Below are 21,820 nucleotides of genomic sequence, written 5' to 3'. Positions count from 1 at the left end.
ATACTTCAATCTGGAAATCAAAGGAGCCGTACAGAAACTTGTCAGCCAAACAGTGGCTGCATCCATTTAGATACAGACAATGTTAGGGTTTTCTGACAGCAGTGGGTTCTGTGGCTGTCTGAATGTAATCGCTGGCAGGGGTGATTCCTCCATCTACACTGTTTTGCATTGATAGGGGAATCAACAGGTTTCTCTATTTCAGCCCATGGGGCTCAGCAAGAGAAATCTTACAGTGTATGGCCAGCTTTGGACAGTTGACAGCAAGTTTCCTCATTGCACGATTCCCTCTCACCTTCTGTCCCTGTGAAAAAAATTAGGATTTCCCTTCACTTTTACTGCTGGGTGCAAGTGTCCCAGGGTGAACCTTCTAGAGGTGTCACAGACAGCAATAAAAAAAAAACAGAGGTTCTATCACTTCTACAATTTATTCAAAACTAAAAAAATAGTTTTGGCTTTATATACACTTCACAATTTTATAAATGTTGCTTGTTGCCATGGGGCTGTAGAAATAATGCCGAACTGTGGTTGACTTGCTAAAACTAGACTGCAAAATTTGGTGCAGCTGTGCATGGTAGCCGATCAGCTTTTAACTTCAGCTTGTTCAATCAAGCTTTGACAAAAAAACTGGAAGCTGATTGGTTTCTATGTAGAGGTGCTCCAGATTTTGCATACCCCAGTTTTAGTAAATCAACCCCTCTGTGTGTACAGAACCTTAGCCAGTTGTTGGAGAATGGCCATTATGGTATTGTAAAATGTAAAATTACATTTCCAAAGGGCACAATGGATATGTTGCAAGCCTGTAGAGCAGCCTTTCTCAACCTTTTCAACACAGGTGAACACTTAAAATAACTTTCTGGTATCGGGAAATGCCTACTAAAAATGACTAAAATTACAACTCATGATATACAGTATCTCACATAAGTGAGTACACCCCTCACATTTTTGTAAATATTTTATTATATCTTTTCATGTGACAACATTGAAGAAATTACACTTTGCTACAATGTAAAGTAGTGAGTGTACAGCTTGTATAACAGTGTACATTTCCTGTCCCCTCAAAATAACTCAACACACAGCCATTAATGTATAAACCGCTGGCAACAAAAGTGAGTACACCCCTAAGTGAAAATGTCCAAATTGGGCCCCATTAGCCATTTTCCCTCCCCGATGTCATGTGACTCGTTAGTGTTACAAGGTCTCAGGTGTGAATGGGGAGCAGGTGTGTTAAATTGGGTGTTCAACATAGCACCTCAAGAGCTCTTTGAGGATCTGGAAAAAAAGAATTCTTGCTCTACATAAAGTGTGGTGTTACTGCTCTCACTCTCTCATACTGGTCACTGGAAGTTCAACATGGCACCTCATGGCACAGAACTCCCTAAGGATCTGCAAAAAAAATTGTTGCTTTACATAAAGATGGCCTGGGCTATAAGAAGATTGCCAAGACCCTGAAACTGAGCTGCAGCATGGTGGCCAAGACCATACAGCGGTTTAACAGAACAGGTTCCACTCAGAACAGGCCTCGCCATGGTTGACCAAAGAAGTTGAGTGCACGTGCTCAGCGTCATATCCAGAGGTTGTCTTTGGAAAATAGACATATGAGTTCTGCCAGCATTGCTGCAGAGGTTGAAGGGATGGGGGGGTCAGCCTGTCAGTGCTCAGTCCATACGCCGCACATTGCATCAAATTGGTCTGCATGGCTGTCGTCCCAGAAGGAAGCCTCTTCTAAAGATGATGCACAAGAAAGCCCACAAACAGTTTGCTGAAGACAACCAGACTAAGGACAACATGGATTACTGGAACCATGTCCTGTGGTCTGATGAGACCAAGATAAACTTATTTGGTTCAGATGGTGTCAAGCGTGTGTGGCGGCAACCAGGTGAGGAGTACAAAGACAAGTGTGTCTCGCCTACAGTCAAGCATGATGGTGGGAGTGTCATGGTCTGGGGCTGCATGAGTGCTGCCGGCACTGGGGAGCTACAGTTCATTGAGGGAACCATGAATGCCAACATGTACTGTGACATACTGGAGCAGAGCACGATCCTCTCCCTTCGGAGACTGGGCCGCAGGGCAGTATTCCAACATGATAACGACCCCAAACACACCTCCAAGACGACCACTGCCTTGCTAAAGAAGCTGAGGGTAAAGGTGATGGACTGGCCAAGCATGTCTGCAGACCTAAACCCTATTGAGCATCTGTGGGGCATCCTCAAAAGAAAGGATGAGGAGCGCAAGGTCTCTAACATCCACCAGCTCGGTGATGTGGTCATGGAGGAGTGGAAGAGGACTCCAGTGGCAACCTGTGAAGCTCTGGTGAACTCCATGCCCAAGAGGGTTAAGGCAGTGCTGGAAAATAATGGTGGCCACACAAAATATTGACACTTTGGGCCCAATTTGGACATTTTTACTTAGGGGTGTACTTACTTTTGTTGCCAGCAGTTTAGACATTAATGGCTGTGTGTTGAGTTATTTTGAGGGGACAGCAAATTTACACTGTTATACAAGCTGTACACTCACTACTTTACATTGTAGCAAAGTGTCATTTCTTCAGTGTTGTCACATGAAAAGATATGATAAAATATTTACAAAAATGTGAGGGGTGTACTCACTTTTGTAAGATACTGTAGTGACGAAATCCTGTTGTCAGAATACAATGGCACAGGAAGGAGGATTTCTTCATCCACTTTGAATGTGTGGATGGGGGAATCTATTGTTTTGTTTTTTTTTTTAAATCAGCCAGCTTCTAAACTTTTTCCTGACTTGATGTAGTATGATATATTACAGTAGCCAAGCATGTACATATAACAGCATACAGGGCAACTGCATTAATATCATACTCTACTTACTAGCTATAATACCCTTCTCTTTTTTTACCTTTCTTCCTTTCCCTTCACAAACCATTGATTTTACGAATTTCAGCTAGTAAAATTGGAAAATAAGATGGTGCATTTGTCAATTGCTCATTATTATTATTATTATTGTACAGGATTTATTTAGTGCCAACAGTTTGCGCAGCACTTTACAATATAAAGGGATACAGGATAGTTACAATACAATTCAATACACGAGGATTAGGATGACTCTGCTCATGGGAGTTTACAATCTAGAGTTGAAAATATATTTATTGGTAGTTTAACAGAAAATACAAGGAACAGCGTATAAAAGTTACAGTCTGGTGACAATTGCAAGTAAACATATGTGATGAGTCAGCCCAATGCTATCGACCACAGATTAACTCTTATTGTCATACGGTATATTTTTAACATCAACGACCGTCACTCGGTGCAAGGAGTAATTCTGGCTAGGAGAGCCTCGTCATTCATAATAAGATTGCATGCACAAATTTTTAGAGATTAATATTAAAAAGGGAAGAAGAAGGGGAGAGCGACCCAGTATTGGGCGTGAATTGAAAGGAAAAAAAAAGAGAGAGGAAGGAAGAAGAAACAGAGGAAAAGTAAGAGAGAGAAAGTCGTTGAAGAGCGTAAGGGCTGCAGGGGAGACATTCAAAGAAAGGAGTTACTAGGGGACAGTGGTGGTGGGGGGGCCTTGGGTACATGCCCTGCTCATCCCACTGTCAGGTCACATGTTAGGGTGATCGTGTCGGGAGCTTACAATCTAACCCAGCCTTTCTCAACCTTTTCAACACAGAGGAACCCTTGAAATAACTTTCCAATGTCAGAGAACTTCTGCTGAAAATTACTATATCCACAACTCATGATACATTAGTGAGATGATCAGTGGGAAGAATACTCCTTACACTGGTGGTCATTGGGAAGGATTACCTCTTTACAGATTGCTAAAAAGATCAGTAGTGTCAAATGGAACATATCTGAGAGGCAGAAATTGCTCATTGCTCAAGGAATCCCTAGCAACCTCTAGAACAGGAGTCTCCAAACCTTCTATCTTAAGGGCCAGTTTACTTCCCTTCAAACCTTAGGGGGCCAGATTGTGGCCAGTGGGAGAAGAAAATGTCCTGGCCTCAGTGGGAGTATAAAATGCCCTGTCATTGTTATTAGGGGGAGTAATAGTGACCTGTCATTGGTGTCAGTGGAAGAAATAGTGCCCCATCTTTGGTGTCATTGGAAATAATAGTGCCCCATCATTGGTGTCACTGGAAATCATAGTGCCTCATCATTGGTGTCACTGGAAATCATAGTGCCTCATCATTGGTGTCACTGGAAATAATAGTGCCCCATCATTGGTGTCGTTGGAAATAATAGTGCCCCATCATTGATATCAGTGGCAGGAATAGTGCCCCATCATTGGTGTCAGGGGAGGAATAGAGCCCCACCATTGGTGTCAGTGGGAGGATTAGTGCCCCATCATTGGTAGCAATGGGAGAATAATGCCCCATCATTGGTAGCAATGGGAGAATAGTACTCCATAATTGGTATCGGTGGCAGGAATAGTGCCCCATCATTGGTAGGAATAGGAGAAAAGTGCCCCATCGTTGGTGTAAAAAAACTAGTACCCCATTGTCGGTTTCAGTGGCAAGAACTATGCCCCGCTACTGGTGACAGTGGGGGTATAAAGCCCCAAGGGCCAGGAAAAGCAAGCCAAGGGCCGCAGCTTGGAGACCACTGCTCTAGAGGAACCTTAGTTGAGAAACCCTGATCTAAAGGTTTATGGTGTCATTGCTCACATGAATCCTTAAAAGCACAGTCCACCTTTCTGACCATTTTTTAATGTTACACCCATATTTAGACTGTATAATGAAACATGATCACAGTCTGCAGCCCCCCACCCCAAAACTGCCCCTTTCCCTTGTCTTGAACCTGGAGTTTCCTCTCACTGCAGACTCCTGAAAATTTATTTAAATTGGCGCAGTGGTGCATGGCTCAGTCTGCACCGCCACATCATTCATTTACAAAGATCCATGGCAGAGGGAATCGTCAGTCTTAATATAGCACAAGTGTGTTGGTGTTGATACTTATTCCAGCCCCAAAACTAAAGGTCCATACCTTGGAACAGACTAGGGGTTTGGGGAATAGTCTGCAGGCTTCATTAAAAAAATAATAAATGCACATCTTTTGATCAATGTGGATGCATTTATTATTATTTATTGCTTCGGGCAGAAAAGTGGAAGGCCTTTTCAAAAGATGACTGTAAAGGTGACAATGAGCTTTTCTGAAACATGCTCCTGGATAGATAGAGTGCTGTTAGCTGTTCAGTCTTTCTTGGTGCAGTTCAGTTTTGGCCTTGTAATCAATGTTACTCATTTGATTTCTCCATTAATAGAGAAGTACGGGATTCCTGAAAAAAAAATTTATACTCACCTAGGTGGATGCAGCATCGATCTGATGCTGCATCTGTCCCCGCTGGCTTCAGACCAAGGACTGAGCGATCAAACAGCGTTGAACGCTCAGCTCTCAGTAAGGCTGCAGAGAGCCTTGACTGTCATTCACTGGCTCTCTGCTCCGCCCGTCCAGCACTTACTGGAGGGCTAGGCTGTGCAGAGGGTAGAAGTGGCTGGCTCAAGCTCTCGAAGGCTGAGCCAGCTGCCGGTCCAGACTTCTGAGTGGATCCTGACTGTAAAGGATCTTTCCCAAGCCTAGACCGGCTCTGTGACATCAGCCGACAATGTTATACAGGTGGCTGAGCCACGGTTATACTGCCCCACCATCTGCCCACCCATTATGCAGCCACTTGGGGTTGGGTACATCCTGCAGCCTCAAAGCTTTTTGCCAAAGCAAAATATTATCCACTGTTGCATACAAGTGAATAAACCTGCATCACAACTGCAAGCCAAACACTTGGGTTGTGGTTGTGGTACGGTATTTTGCATACAAAATCCCTACTCTGCTGTAAAAAAATACAATGGGCATTCAGGAGGTAGCAGTCTCTGGAATGCCTGCCAACTATTGCTCTAAAGCTCTCTGAAAAGTGATCCACCACAGATCAGTTTTCAGAGGGGCGGCAAGAGCTGCTGCCCCTGTGAATGAGCTCCTGAGCACTACTGAATACATATGCACCCTTCTGGACTTTTTTGGACTAAAGTCTTTTAAAATGATTTCCCTGATGTAGTCACTCACTGGAAATACTGAGATGTGCTACCTAGAGACACGCTCCTAAACTTTTCTTGAATTACTCTTTTGTAAAGAACAGAAAAGGAAGCAAATAGCCACTCCTTATTTATTAAATTATCAGGGACCAGGATTCCTGATATAACATAGAAAGTATCATTGTACATGAAATATAAAAGGCCCCTTTCACATGGGTGCCGTCCTGTGTGCTCAGCAGGGGATCTGTGAAATAAATTGGGAATCCTTGCTAAACTGGAGAAGAACGGGACAGATGTCACTTTTATTCACAATGGACACAATGGAAAAGGATGCAAATCTTTTCTTTTCTTTTTTTTTTCCAGACCTGGACAGACTCATGCTACGTACACACGATAGGATTTTCCGACAACAAACCCGTGGATTTATTTCCGACGGATATTGGCTGAAACTTGTCTTGCATACACACGGTCGCACAAATCTTGTCAGAAATTCAAGAACACGGTGACGTATAACACGTACGGCGAGCCGAGAAAAGTTCAATAGCCAGTGTGGCTCTTCTGCTTGATTCCGAGCATGCATGGAATTTTGTGTGTCGGAATTGTGTATACACGATCTCGGAAAATTTGAGAACTAGCTCTCAAATTTTTGTTGTCGGAAATTCCGACAACAAATGTCTGATGGAGCCTACATACGGTCACAATTTCCGACAACTAGCTCACATCGAACATTTGTTGTCGGAAAATCCTATCGTGTGTACAGGGCATCAGAGGTAAACAGATGTAAAAGGACACACGACTGTTTGCATCCGCCTGGCCTGTCCATAGACTTACATGGAGCTTCGATCAGGTCCGCCTGTAAAACTGGAGAACCTGATTGGATCCCTCGTGTAAAAGGGGCCAAAAGCATTAGTAAACTGGTATGATAGATTGTTCAATATTTACTAGCTAAACTAATAGAAGTGGCTTTAAAGAAAATGTTTTTTTTAATAGACAGACCTCAATATCTTTACCAGAAGAACCACAGCCCTGCAGAATAAAACCTGCCCTTAGTGTCCCACAAGACCATAGCAATGAGAAAGAACACAGTCCACCCATGATGTCAGGGTCCTCTCCACCCTTCTCTGCAGGCCACATAATTCAGCACATAAATCCCAGTGTTTGTATAAGATAGGAAACACCCCAGTGATTAAAGGCTGCAAATCTTAACATTTGCATCTGTTTAAAGGCTCTAAAGTAGCTCTCATCTGGAAAATGACAATGATCTTGTCTGAAGCTGGCACGCTAAGTAATGGCAATCTTACAAGATTATGTCTAGTGGCATCTCTTCATGAGCATAGCTAAATCACACAATGAACTTTTCTAATGACCGGGGCAGGACACATCTCAGGAGACGGGGAGCCAATACTCCTTAAAGCGAAACTTCACCCAAATGCAGAAGTTCTGCTCTATGTCACTCCCCCCCCCCCCCCCCGTGCATTTTTTTTGGGGGGTGGGGGTAGGTACCTAGTTTTGATAGGTACCCGCTCCCACATCAGCACAAGTTCGGCCTCCCTCTCTTTGCCTGCCACCTTCTGGGACACATCACAGGTCCCACAAAGCTGCGGGACCATTCAAAAAGCGCAGCACGGCTCGCGCATGCGCAATGGGAAGCTGGCTGTAAAGACACAAGGAGTCACAGCCGGCTACCCATACTAAACATTCCGGCGCTGGGGACTGGAAGAGTGGCGAAGAACTGGCCTGGGTGAGGACAACACTGGACCCCTGGACAGGTAAGTGTCCTTTTATTAAAAGTCAGCTGCTACAGTATTTGTAGCTGCTGACCTTAAGTGTTTTCTTCTAGGGTGAAGACCCTCTTTAAAGCTGAATTACAACAAAAAAAAATGGCTGACAGTGAGGAATTTTATGACAGAAGAGACACTATTGGACACTATTGGAGACACTACTTCTCCTTGCCTGTCAGTGTTTGTGTTTCCCCCGGGCCACGTATGCGCAGCTCAGCGTGCATTTTTTGGCCCATAACGATGTGACTCCTGTGCGAGAATGACATCATCACAGCCTGACCAATCAAGCGACCAAGGAGTTGGAATCCTGATGGAAGGTCGAGAGAAGGTGAAGCACTCGTGACCCACAGAAGCATGGACACCACATCGCTGAGGGGGATTGCTTGCAGGTAACTCTACTATAATGTCATAATATGCTGTGCATACTAGCACATTATGGCTAAAAGCTCCTGGGGGCCCTTTTTAAAAAAAAATGTAGGGGAAGGTTTTATTCTGCTTCAACCCTTTTGCTGCCAGGTCATACGTCGTACGGACCTGACAGCGAGGGGGGGTTCAAATACAATCCGATGGCTGCAGCCACCGGGACTGTGTTTGAAACTGACAGGCAGACTCCAGTACCGGCGCTCCCCGCGCGCGAGCCCCCTGACATATTTTACGGGCCCTGCTTGCCCGTTTGCGGGCCCGGGACCAACATGGTGGGCGCCGGTGGCTGGGGAGGAAGGAGAAGAGGGAACATGCATCCGCTCTCCTCCCCTTCTTGCTGTGACCTGGAATGTCACTTCCAGGTCAGCCTCTCGGTGTCCCCAGCTAGCTTAGCCGGGAAGGGACGTACTGCAATGTGATCTGCATTGCAAAACATTCAGTGGAGCACTGAGGAGACATGCGGGGTATTTTAGACCCTGCATTATTCATTAAAGAGAACCTGTCACCTAAAAATCATGTCTGTGAGTTAAGTAAAAAATCATGTCTGTGAGTTAAGTAAAAAAATTTTTTTTTTTGCAAAAAAAAATTAAGTTACACCCAAGCACATAAAATCCCCCCCCCCACAAAAAAATTTGGAGGCCCCCACCTTCACATATACGCATGTACTAACATAAACGCAGGCATCGGGGGTGCCTACATATGAAATTGTCGATTGCGATACACATGTTACATATCACCGCCCACCCTGGAGTGAGAGCAATAATTCTAGCACAAGACCTCCTCCATAATACTAAACTGATACCTATAAGGGCTTTTGAATATAGGGTACTGATGTTTGTCCCCATTTCACAGAGCAAAATTTCACAAATTTAGGCTACTTTCACACTGAGGCGCTTTACAGGCGCTACAGCACTAAAAATAGCACCTGCATAGCGCCTGTAAAGAGCCTTTCCTGTCTCTCCAGTGTGAAAGCCTGAGGACTTTCACACTGGAGCGGTGCGCTTGCAGGACGGTAAAAAAAGTCCTGCAAGCAGCATCTTTGCAGCACTGTAGGAGCGGTGTATACACCGCTCCTAAAGCGCCCCTGCCCATTGAAATCAATGGGGCAGCGCCCTGCTATCGGCCGAATAGCGCCGCTAAAGCAACGATAAAGCGCCACTAAAAATAGCGGCGCTTTGCCGCCGACGCCCCCAATGCCCCAGTGTAAAAGTAGCCTTAAGGTTTGGCATATTAGGTATCTATTTACTCAGCCCAACCTCGACTTTTATATTTTACCAAAAATGTGGGTATTTTTTGTGCATTTGTTTGCCCGAAAATTCATTTTAGTGTGTTTTTCACTAATAGTTTTGCGTTTCATTGACCTTTGTGGTAATATCGTGTGACATATAAAATTGGGTTTCTGTTTCAGAAAATATATAATGTTTGAGGGTTTTACATCATCTTGAGGGCTAAACTGATTTTTTAAACACGTGTACAGAAAAACGGCTCTGGCAGCGAAAAGGTTAAAGCTGAACTCCAGAGGAATGGAAATAATCCCCCTTGCACTGCAAGGGTTAAGTGCTCATTTGATTCTAAGGGCTGCAAAAATCAGTTTTAATACCCTGATCCTCTGTTCCCATAAGCTCCCTCTAGAATCTAGGATCGGTCTGTGCAAACTCTTCTCCCCTATACTCCATTGGTCATAGGTCCTCTAATTTCATCAAGTACAATGCAGAGCCCATAGCCCTGCACTGGATGTGAGGATGCTGTGGGACAGTAAAGTTCATCAGGAACCAGCAGAAATTCACTACGGGTATGTCCAGCTTGCCATGGCCATCCCATACAGGCAACAAATTTACTAGCAAAGAAGATTCAAATTTTCGCAGGAAGAGGTCATTTGAAAGTATCATTAGAGATCAATGAATAATTTCCTTTGGGTCACTGGTAAGGAAACGCAGGGGCAAAGGATTCTTTAAAAAATTGTTTAGTCTGGCTGCTTTCAGAAAAGTACAACCAGTTTGTATATCGAAAGGCAAAACTTTTTTTTTCATCAGTTTTGTATAGGGTGATAAATAGGGATGAGCTTCGTGTTCGAGTCGAACCCATGTTCGACTCGAACATCGGCTGTTCGATCGTTCGCCGAATTGCGAACGATATGGGCCGTTCGCGCCAAATTCGTGTGGCGCGTCACGGCCCATAATTCACTGCGGCATCGCAGTGCATTGCTTGCTGATGATTGGCCAAGCATGCACTATGACCCGCATGCTTGGCCAATCACAGCGCCGCCTTAACAGAGAGCCATAATTGGCCAAAGCCAAGGAGGCTTTGGCCAATTATGGCTCAGAGGATTTAGTACACGCCCCACACTATATAAGGCCGCCTGCACGGCGGCCCTGTGCAGTGTGTTCCGGTGTGCTTAGAGAGAGAGAGAGACAGTGTCATTTCATTTGAGTTAGCTAGATTAGGCAGGACAGTCAGTCAGTTAGCTGCACTTAAAGTGTATTGTGTATATATATGCATCCCAGGTGTTGCATATATATATATATATATATATATATATATATATATATACACTGTATTCAGTTTAGCTAGATCCGTTCCTGTTATCTTCTAGACTATTTACATTTAGTGCAGTGCGTCCTGCTCACAGTGTTCAGCTAGATCCGTTCCTGTTATATTCCTACTGACAGGCAGGCTTGTCTTGTTACAGTATTTTAAAGAAAATTACTGGTGTTCTTTTGATCCTATTAGTACCACAGTCAGGCAGCTAGACTATTTACAGTTAGTGCAGTGCGTCCTGCCCACAGTGTTCTGCTAAACCTACAAGTAAGTGGGGTGCGTCCTGCTCACAGTGTTCAGCTAAACCTACAAGTTAGTGGGGTGCGTCCACCTCACAGTGTTCAGCTAAACCTACAAGCTAGTGGGGTGTGTCCTGCTCACAGTGTTCAGCTAGATCCGTTTCTGTTATCTTCTTACTAACAGGCAGGCTTGTCTTGTTACAGTAAATACAGCTACCTGAAGAAAATTGCTGGTGTTCTTTTGATCCTATTAGTACCACAGTCAGGCAGCTAGACTATTTACAGTTAGTGCAGTGCGTCCTGCTCACAGTGTTCTGCTAAACCTACAAGTTAGTGGGGTGCGTCCTGCTCACAGTGTTCAGCTAAACCTACAAGTTAGTGGGGTGTGTCCACCTCACAGTGTTCAGCTAAACCTACAAGCTAGTGGGGTGCGTCCTGCTCACAGTGTTCAGCTAGATCCGTTCCTGTTATCTTCTTACTGACAGGCAGGCTTGTCTTGTTACAGTATTTTAAAGAAAATTACTGATGTTCTTTTGATCCTATTAGTACCACAGTCAGGCAGCTAGACTATTTACAGTTAGTGCAGTGCGTCCTGCTCACAGTGTTCTGCTAAACCTACAAGTTAGTGGGGCGCGTCCTGCTCACAGTGTTCAGCTAAACCTACAAGTTAGTGGGGTGCGTCCACCTCACAGTGTTCAGCTAAACCTACAAGCTAGTGGGGTGCGTCCTGCTCACAGTGTTCAGCTAGAGTGTCTGTGAGGGGTTGCAGTGTTGTGGCACCAGCACCAGTGCCTAAGGCCTAATTTTTCAGCTCCTGTTCAACAGGGGCATGTAATTACAATTCTTGATCTAATATTTCACAGCAGAGCCCTGTGAGGGCTTACAGTGTTGTGGCCACAGCAACACCTAAGGCCCAAATTTCTGCTGAGTATATAGGGCAGGACCCTACTTTCAAACAACTAACTTACAAACGACTCCTACTTGCAAACGGAAGGAGACAACAGGAAGTGAGAATAAATCTACCCCTAGGAAGGGAAATTCTCTCTTGTAAGAGTTAATATGGGAAAAACATTTCTCCTTTCCACTGATGCTTTCCAATCCATTGGGACAAAAAGTGAGGTGAAATCTTCTGAAGAGGAGGAAAGACAGCAAAACATATGTCACAAGGGTGATAACCCTTCCCTTTGTTTTCCAAAAAGCTTAAAAAAGATTTTTTGGCTGGAGCTAAACACGTTAAAAATGTACCCGTTCAAAATTACAAAGAGATTCTACTTAACAACAAACCTACAGCCTGTATACTGCTGTTCAGAGTATATAGGGCCTGGTGGCCCCACACCTTTCCTTATTTTAATTTGGGTGTGGGGTTCCCCTTAATATCCATACAAGACCCAAAGGGCCTGGTAATGGACTGGGGGGTACCCATGCCGTTTGTCTCACTGATTTTCATCCATATTGCCAGGACCCGACATTACATTAAACCCGCAAGCAGTTTTAAATGAGATTTTTTCCTTTAAAAATGACATTTGGTGCAGGGACTGTTCTAAACACGGGAAACACGCGTCACTTTACAGGCATACTATAGACACCCCTCAGGTACGATATTTAAAGGAATATTTCACTTTTTTTTTTTTTACTTTAAGCATCATTAAAATCACTGCTCCCGAAAAAAGGCCGTTTTTAAAAGTTTTTTTTGCATTGATACATGTCCCCTGGGGTAGGACCCGGGTCCCCAAACCCTTTTTAGGACAATACCATGCAAATTAGCCTTTAAAATGAGCACTTTTGATTTCGAACGTTCGAGTCCCATAGACGTCAATGGGGTTCTAACGTTCGTGCGAACTTTCGGTCCGTTCGCAGGTTCTGGTGCGAACCGAACCGGGGGGTGTTCGGCTCATCCCTAGTGATAAAGAGTTAAGCTTGACATACATGTAAAGATTTCTCTTGTTCAACTCCCAACAGACTGAAGGAGAGAGATCCATTCATTTCCCCATCCATGCTAAATAGTGTGGATGGATGAATCTCCCACTGTGGCTATTTCATTCTGACAGCCAGCACCCACAGTTGCCAGAATACCTTGAAAAATGACTGCAGCTGATTGGCTAGAGTCACTGTTCAGATGTTTTTTTTTCACCTGGCTCCTTCAATTTGTCAAGCCGGGTGGCATATGCAGGATCACCCATGACTTGAGTTTGGGAATCACCTACAATTCAAGCTATGTATGGCCAGCTTTCAAACTCTTTCCATGTTTCTATTGTGATATGTCCCCGCTAGGGAGATTGAGTTGGGACTGCAATGGACAGGACTTCCCAGCACAGTCCCAACACTCCTGGTAATAAAAAGCCTTAAGCTGACCATACAATTTACAATCTGGATAAGACTGTCTAATAGGAGGACAAACCTAAATAGTCCAGTAGCCCCCATTCACACCTGAGCATTTTTCATGACAACGCTGAACATCAGGAATCCCATTCTTTTCTGTTTCAGGTGGCCACATCTCTATGTCACTTGATGATTGAAGTGTGAAAAGGAACATGAGCTTTTTTGGAGCTGTGGAGCTGTGTCACACATTGTTGGCTCCATAGAGTTTAATGGAAGCACAGGTAAAAGCAGGACACAAGTGTTTTGCATGTCTTTTCACCTGAACAACTGTTCTTCTCTGCTCTCTTCCCTGAATACAGAAATGCCTGAACTTACATACACTATGTTGCTAAAAGTATTGGAACACCTGCATTTACACACACATGAACTTTAATGGCATCCCAGTCTTAGTCCGTAGGGTTCAATATTGGGGTTGCCCACCCTTTGCAGCTATAACAGCTTCAACTCTTCTGGGAAGGCTGTCCACAAGGTTTAGGAGTGTGTCTATGGGAATGTTCGACCATTTTTTCAGAAGCGCATTTGTGAGGTCAGGCACTGATGTTGGACGAGAAGGCCTTGCTTGCAGACTCCGCTCTAATTCATCCCAAAGGTATTCTATCGGGTTGAGGTCAGAGCTCTGTGGAGGCCAGTCAAGTTCCTCCACCCCAAACTCGCTCATCCACACTATATTGCCAAAAGTATTGGGCCACCCCTCCAAATCATTAATGTGTGGGGTTGTTTTTCAGGGGTTGGGCTTGGCCCCTTAGTTCCAGTGAAGGGAACTCCTAAGGCGTCAGCATACCAAGACATTTTGGACAATTTCATGCTCCCAACTTTGTGGGAACAGTTTGGGGATGGGCCCTTCCTGTTCCAACATGACTGCACAAAAGTGCACAAAGCAAGGTCCATAAAGACATGGATGAGTGAGTTTGAGTCCTGACTCCTGACCTCATCCTGATAGAACACCTTTGGGATGAATTAGAGCAGAGACTGGTAGCCAGGTCTTCTCAATCAATCAAGCTTTCAAATCACAGTTAAAAATGCCCATATGAGGTGTAAATAGGATCTTTAATGTGTATTAAATCGGGACCCCACACTACGTAATTGATGTTAGATCTGAAAGAGGTTGAACAGATTGCATAGTATATGGTCACGTTTACTTTCTTTCTAGTTGACAATGATCACCAGTGATTCTCCCCAATGTGGACACAGATGGTAATAAAAAAAACTTTAAAAAAAAGTTTTAGGGTTTAAGTTTTTTTCCTTAAAAAAATTTAAAAAAATAAGTTGTGCCTAGAGGTACACTTTAATATTGTATCAAATCAAGCAGGTCCTTGCACTACGTATCTGATGGCAGATCTGAAGGATCAGTGTATGATCACCTTTATGTTCTTTCTAGGTGATGATGGTCACCAGTATGAGGGGTCAGTCTCCCCAATATGGACAGAGACAGCAATAAAAACTTGTCAGAGGGTTTAATGCCTCTCTATTATATCCAAAAGTTTTGAATACCAAGAGGTAGAGAGGCAGGCTTTTCCAGCGGTGACCTAAGCACCAAAATAAACTTGACAGAGGGTCCAATCTATCCCCATTCCATCCAAAACTGGAAAAAACAATGTGCCTAGAGGTAGGGGGGCAAGTCTTCCTAATGGGGCCATAGGCACCAATAAAACCTTGACACAGAGACAAATCCTTGTGTCTATCAATAACTGAAATAACTGAAAATAATTTTGCTTAGAAGTACAGGGGTAGGCCTTCCCATCAAGGACATAGCTTGACACAGGGTCTAATCCTTCCCCCGTCTAGCCAAAACATAAAAAAAGGTTTTCCCTAGAGATTAAAGGTGGAAAGTCTCCCCAATGGGGACATAGGCACCAATAAAAACTTGAAAGAGGGACTAATCCTTCTCCACTCCATCAAAAATTATAAGAAGCATTTTACTTATTAAACTGAAATTAAACATTTTAAATTTGTATGAAATAAGGCAGGATCTTGCCCTACATAATGGATGGTAGACCAAAACGAGATTGTACAGTCAGGCTGTATAGTGTATGATCACCTCTTTCTAGGTGATGAGGGTCACCAGTACTAATAGAGGGACATGTCTCCCCAATATGAACACAGACAGCAATAAAAATTTGTCAGAGGGTTTATGCTTTTTCCATTTTGACCAAAAATGTTTCCTAGAAGTAGAGGGGCAGGCCTTCCCAATGGGGACAAAGGCAGAATAAAACTTGACAGAGGGTCTAATTCATCCCCATTCAATCCAAAACTGAAAAGAAAAAGTTTTGATTGGAGATACGCATTAAACTTGCATCAAATCAGGCAGGCCCTTGCACCATGTAGTTGATGGAATATCTGAAGGAGATTGTACAGATTATATACTGTATGGTCATCTTTATTTTCTTTCTAGGTGATGATGAACAGCGGTACAAAAGGGGGGCTAATCTCCCCAATGGGGACATAGGCACCAACAAAATCTGATACAGGGTCTGATCCTTCACCACTCTATTCATAACAAACAAACAAAAAAATTGCCTGGGGACAGAGGGGCGAGTCTTCTTAGTGGGGACATAGGACAAATAAAGACTTGATGGAGGGTCCAATACTTGTCCACTCTATCATAAACTGAAAATAAAATTCCCTAGGGATAGAGGGGCGAGTCTTCCCAACAAGGTAATAGGTACCAATGAAAGCTTGATGGAGGGTCTCATCCTTCTGCCATCTATCCAAAACTGAAATACAAAGTTTTGACTAGAGATAGAGGGACAAGTCTCCCCAATAAGAGATACACTTTAAATTTGTATAAAATCAGGCAAGCTCTTGAAATACGTAATGGGTGGTAGACCAAATAGAGATTGGTTGATCAGGTTGTATAGTGTATGATCACCTGTACTTTCTTTCTAGGTAACGATGGTCAATGGTACAAATAGAGGGGTAAATCTCCCCAGTGGGAACACAGGCACCAATAATAACCTGATGGAGGGTTTAATCTTTCTAGCCAATACTGAACAAAAAAAAGCATTTTGACTAGAGATAGAGGGGCAAGTCTCCCCAATGGGGACATAGGCACCAATAAAAACTTGATAAAGAGACAATCCTTTTGCCTACATAAACGCTTTTAATTTATATCAACTCAGGCAGGCTCTTGCATTATGTAATGGGTGGTAGACCAAAAGGAGATTGTACGATCAGGTTGTATAGCATATAATCATATTTAAAGCTCTTCCTGAGTGATAATGGTCACCGGTACTAATATAGGGGAGTGTCTCCCCAATAAGGACACAGACAGCAATAAAAACTTGTCAGAGGGTCAAATACTTCTCCATTCTGACCAAAAGTTTTGTCTAAAGGTAAAGGGGCAGGTCTTCCCGACGGAGACATAGGCATACAAAAAAAAAAAAAAAAACTTGACAGAGGGGTTAATTCTTCTCTATTACATCCAAAACTGAAAAATAAAAGTTTTGACTAGAAATATGCTTTAAATTTGTATTAAATCAGGCAGGTCCTTGGACCATATAGTTGATGGAAGATCTGAAGGAGATTGAACAGATTATATAGTGTATGATTGCCTTTATTCATAGGTGACAATGGTCAACTGTACAAAATAGAGAGGGGTGAATCTACCCAAAAGGGGGACATAGCCACCAATAGATATTTGACACAGAGGAGTCTAATCTTTCTCCACCCTATCCACAACTGAAAAAAAAAATTTGTCTAGGGATAGAGGGGTGAGTTTTATCAATGGGAACATAGGCACCAATAAAGATTTGATGGAGGGTCTAATCCTTCTCCACTCCATCAAAAACTGAATAAAATCCTTTTGCCTATGGAGAGAAGGGTGAGCCTTCTCAGTGGGGTCATAGGCACCAATAAAAACTTGCTGGAGGGTTTACTTCTTCTCCATTTCATCAAAAACTGAAAAAAAGGAATTTTGCCTAGGGTCAGAGGAGAGAGTTTTCTCAATGGGGATAAAGGCTACAATAAAGATTTGATGGAGGGTCTATGCCTTCTCCACTCTATCAAAACTGGAGAAAAAAAAAGTATTTTGCCTAAGGATAGAGGGGCGAGTCTTCCCAACAAAGTCATAGGCACCAATAAAACTTGATGGAGGGTCTAATTCTTCCCAAAAACGTCATAGGCACCAAAAAAACTTGATGGAGGGTCTAATTCTTCTCCGCTCCATCAAAAACTGAACAAAAAAAAAGGAATTTTGACTAGGGTCAGAGGGGCAAGTTTTTTCAATGAGGATATAGGCACCAATAAAGATTTGATGGAGGGTCTAAACCTTTTCCACTCTATCAAAAACTGAAAAAAAAAAATAATTTTGTCTAGGGATAGAGGGGCGAGTCTCCCCAACAAGGTCATAGTGCCAATGCAAACTTGCCATCTAGCCAAAAGTGAAAATAAAAACTTCTGACTAGAGACAGAGGGGCGAGTCTCGGCAATGGGGACATAGGCACCAAGAAAAACTTGATAAAAAGACTACTAATCTTTTTGCCTAGAGACACGCTTTAAATTTGTATCAAATCAGGAAGATCTAGAAGAAGTTGTATAGTGTGTGTCACCTTCACTTTCTTTCTAGGTGATGATGGTCAATGGTACAAATAGAGGGGTGAATCTCCACAATGGGGACATAGGCACCAATAAAACGGTACAAATAGAGGGATGAATCTCCCCAGTGGGGACATAGGCACCAATAAAACGGTACAAATAGAGGGATGAATCTCCCCAGTGGGGACATAGGCACCAATAAAACGGTACAAATAGAGGGGTGAATCTCCCCAGTGGGGACATAGGCACCAATAAAACGGTACAAATAGAGGGGTGAATCTCCCCAGTGGGGACATAGGCACCAATAAAACGGTACAAATAGAGGGGTGAATCTCCCCAGTGAGAACATAGGCTCCAATAAAAAGGGTCTAATCTTTCTCCTCTTCATAAAAAAAAAACTAAAAAAAAAAAAAAAAAATAAGTTTTGCCAAGAGATAGAGTGAGCTTCCCAAATAGGGCCATAAGCAGGAATAAAGATGTGACAGAGGGTGTAGAGTTAGCTGAGTGATTAGAGGGACACATAGAAGAGAAGAAGTAGTAATGAGGAGTAGTCACCCTTTCAGCACGTCGTGCCCCGCTCCTGCTCCTCCACCTCTCCTCTTGGCTCGGTTGGCTCTGGCTTCCTTCACCGTGTCCGCTGCGGTGGCATCTTTGTCGGCACCTTGACTGGCACTGAAGGACAGGAAGGCTGTAAATCCCACTGCCAACCCCAATACACTGGCCAGCCGCATCCTGCCTGCTTACAGGAGCTCCTTCTCCCCTCTTCTCCCCTCTTCTCCCTCTTCTCCCCTCTTCCTCTGGATCCCCCTTCTTCTTCTTCTCCTTCTTCTCCTGCTGGCTCTGCGGGCTTCCAATGGTCCTGCACAGGTCTTGTGAGCCTAGGAGAAGTTCGGGCACACTATCTTCCAGCGACTATCTAGGGGGAAATGGCATTACGCAGGCAGAAGGTCGCTGTGCCCTACCCCCAGAGCGCTCTCTTCCAAGGAGACGGACAGCAGCGCTACTCAGGGTTACCCGACTCAGCGCAAGCCATGCTCCTTCTATGTGGGAGGACGGGTGCTATGTACAATTTATAGAACAAAGTGGCCGTTAGGGACAATCCTCCAGATCCAAAGCTTAGTGGACCAGTGACCCGCCCAGATACATCATACAAGACACAGGCTGGAGCTGCGGCTGCTCCTTCCCAGGATCAGGCTCAGCCCTTCTTGGCTGGAGGAGCGAGTGAGGCTGTCCGGGGGCTGTGTGTGCTCTCCGTGTATGGGGAGCTCTATGGGAGCTGACTACAAGACACCACCTTACTATGGACTACAAGACACCTCACTATACCACAGCTTCCTATACCAGAGCATACTAGAGAGAGTTTACTATAGACTATAGGACAGGTTACTATAGGAGAACATACTATAGTGAGTTTACTAGTATAGACTATAGGAGAACTTACTATAGGACAGATTACTATAGGACAGGTTACTTTAGGAGAGCATACTATAGAGAGTTTACTATGGACTATAGGAGAACTTACTATAGGACAGGTTACTATAGGAGAACATACTATAGTGAGTTTACTATAGACTATAGGACAGGTTACTATAGGAGGACATACTATAGTGAGTTTACTATAGACTATAGGAGAACTTACTATAGGATCGATTACTATAGGACAGGTTACTATAGGAGAGCATACTATAGAGAGTTTACTATGGACTATAGGAGAGCTTACTATAGGACAGGTTACTATAGGACAGGTTACTACAGGAGAACATACTATAGTGAGTTTACTATAGACTATAGGAGAACTTACTATAGAACAGATTACTATAGGAGAGCATACTATAGAGAGTTTACTATGGACTATAGGAGAACGTACTATAGGACAGGTTACTATAGAAGAGCATACTATAGAGAGTTTACTATAGACTATAAGATAACTTACTATAGCACAGGTTCCTATAGGGGATTCTACGATAGGATGGGTTACTATAGGACAGATTCCTATAGGATGATTTACTATAGGACAGGTTACTATAGAAGCGCATACAAGAGAGAGTTTACTATAGACTATAGGAGAACTTACTATAGCACAGGTTCCTATAATAGATTCTACTATAGGATGGGTTACTATAGGAGGATCTACTATAGGACAGGTTCCTATAGGATGACTTACTATAGGACAGTTTACTATAGAAGAGCATACGATAGAGAGTTTACTATAGACTATAGGAGAACTTACTATAGGACAGGTTACTATAGGAGAGCATACTATAGAGCGTTTACTATAGACTATACGAGAGCACACAATAGAGAGTCTGTTATAGAGAGTCTGCTATAGACTATAGGAGAACTTACTATAGAAAGTCTACTATGGATATAGGAGCACTTACTATAGAAAGTCTACTATAGACTATAGGAGAGCTTACTATAGGACAGATTACTATAGGAGAGCTTACGTTAGGACAGAAACCTATAGGGGAACATACTATAGAGAGTCTACTATAGCCTGTAGGAGAGCTTAGGTTACAATAGGAGAGCATACTATAGAGCGTTTTTTATAGACTATAGGGGAGCTTACTATAGGAGCGCACACTATAGAGAGTTTACTATAGATTATAGGAGAACTTACTATAGACTATAAGAGAGCTTACTATGGACTGTATAAAAGCATAATATAGTATAGGGTCTTATAGGAGTCTTATGGACTATAGGACAGATTACGATAAGAGGGATTACTATAGGACAGATTAGTGTAGGAGAGCTTACTACTATAGACTATAGGAGAGCTTACAATAGGACAGGTTACTATAGGAGAGGATACTATAGAGAGTTTACTATGGACTGTAGAAGATCATACTGTAGAGAGGCTCCTATAGGACAGCTTATAATGGGGGGCATACTATAGGACAGGTTCCTATAGGAAAGTTTAGTATGGGAGGGCATACTATAGTACAGGTTCCTATAGGAAAGTTTAGTATGGGAGAGCATACTATAGGACAGGTTCCTATAAGAGAGCTTCCTATAGACTATAGGAGAGCCTGCTATAGGACAGGTTACTATAAGAGAGGATACTTTAGAGAGTTTATTATAGATTATAGGAGAGCTTGCTATAAGACAGATTCCTATAGGAGAGCTTACTATAGACCAGTGATTCTCAACCAGGGTTCCGGATAAGTTCCCACTCACGCCATTGATCTTTTTAGCTATCTGTAAGGAGGTAATTCTTCCCAATGACCAAAAGTGTAAGGACCATTCTTCCCACTGACCATCACACTAATGTATCATGAGTTGTGGATTTCTAATTTTTAGAGGGGTTCCCTCGAGACCAGAGAACTATTTCAAGGGTTCCTCTGTGTTGAAAAGGTTGAGAAAGGCTGCTATAGACTATAGAGGAGCTTACTATAGGACAGGTTACTAAATGAGATCTCTATATAGGCTATAGGAGAGCTTACTATAAGACAGGTTACTATAGGAGATACTACTGTGGACTATACGAGCTCTTACTATAGGACATATTACTATAGGAGATCCTACTATAGAATATAGGAGAGCTCATAGGACAGGTTACTTTTGGAAAGCCTACCACAGACTATAGGAGAGCTTACTATAGCACATGTTACTATAGGAAAGCCTACTATAGACTATAGGTGAGCTTATATGACAGGTTTCTATAGAAAAGCCTACTATAGACTACAGGAGAGCTTACATTAGCACAGGTTACTATAAGAAAGCCAACTATAGACTATAGGAGAGCTTATTGGACAGGTTACTAAAGGAGAGCTTACTAAAGCACAGGTTACTATAGAAAAGCCAACTATAGACAATAGGGGAGCATATAGGACAGGTTACTATAGGAAAGCTTATGTTAGGACAGAAACCTATAGGGGAACATACTATAGAGAGCATACTATAGACTATAGGAGAGCTTAGGTTACAAT

The 21,820-nt window shown here is 43.1% G+C and overlaps 1 protein-coding gene across 1 annotated transcript in view; it reads right to left on the bottom strand.

Moving 5' to 3' along the window:
- The window catches only part of FBN1 (fibrillin 1), a 408,253-nt gene extending 389,211 nt beyond the window's left edge, over positions 1 to 19,042 (bottom strand). Inside the window, exon 1 of the mRNA XM_073623525.1 lies at positions 18,447 to 19,042. Within this exon, the coding sequence (XP_073479626.1) occupies positions 18,447 to 18,622 (176 nt within the window). The 5' untranslated portion in view covers positions 18,623 to 19,042. The remainder of the gene's footprint in view (positions 1 to 18,446) is intronic.
- Positions 19,043 to 21,820: the final 2,778 nt, after the last annotated feature.

This window comes from Aquarana catesbeiana, linkage group LG03 (genome assembly GCF_042186555.1).
Source record: "Aquarana catesbeiana isolate 2022-GZ linkage group LG03, ASM4218655v1, whole genome shotgun sequence".
Lineage (NCBI taxonomy): Eukaryota > Metazoa > Chordata > Amphibia > Anura > Ranidae > Aquarana > Aquarana catesbeiana.
The sequence above is the reverse complement of the archived record's forward strand: the minus strand, read 5'-3'. Positions and strand labels throughout refer to the sequence as shown.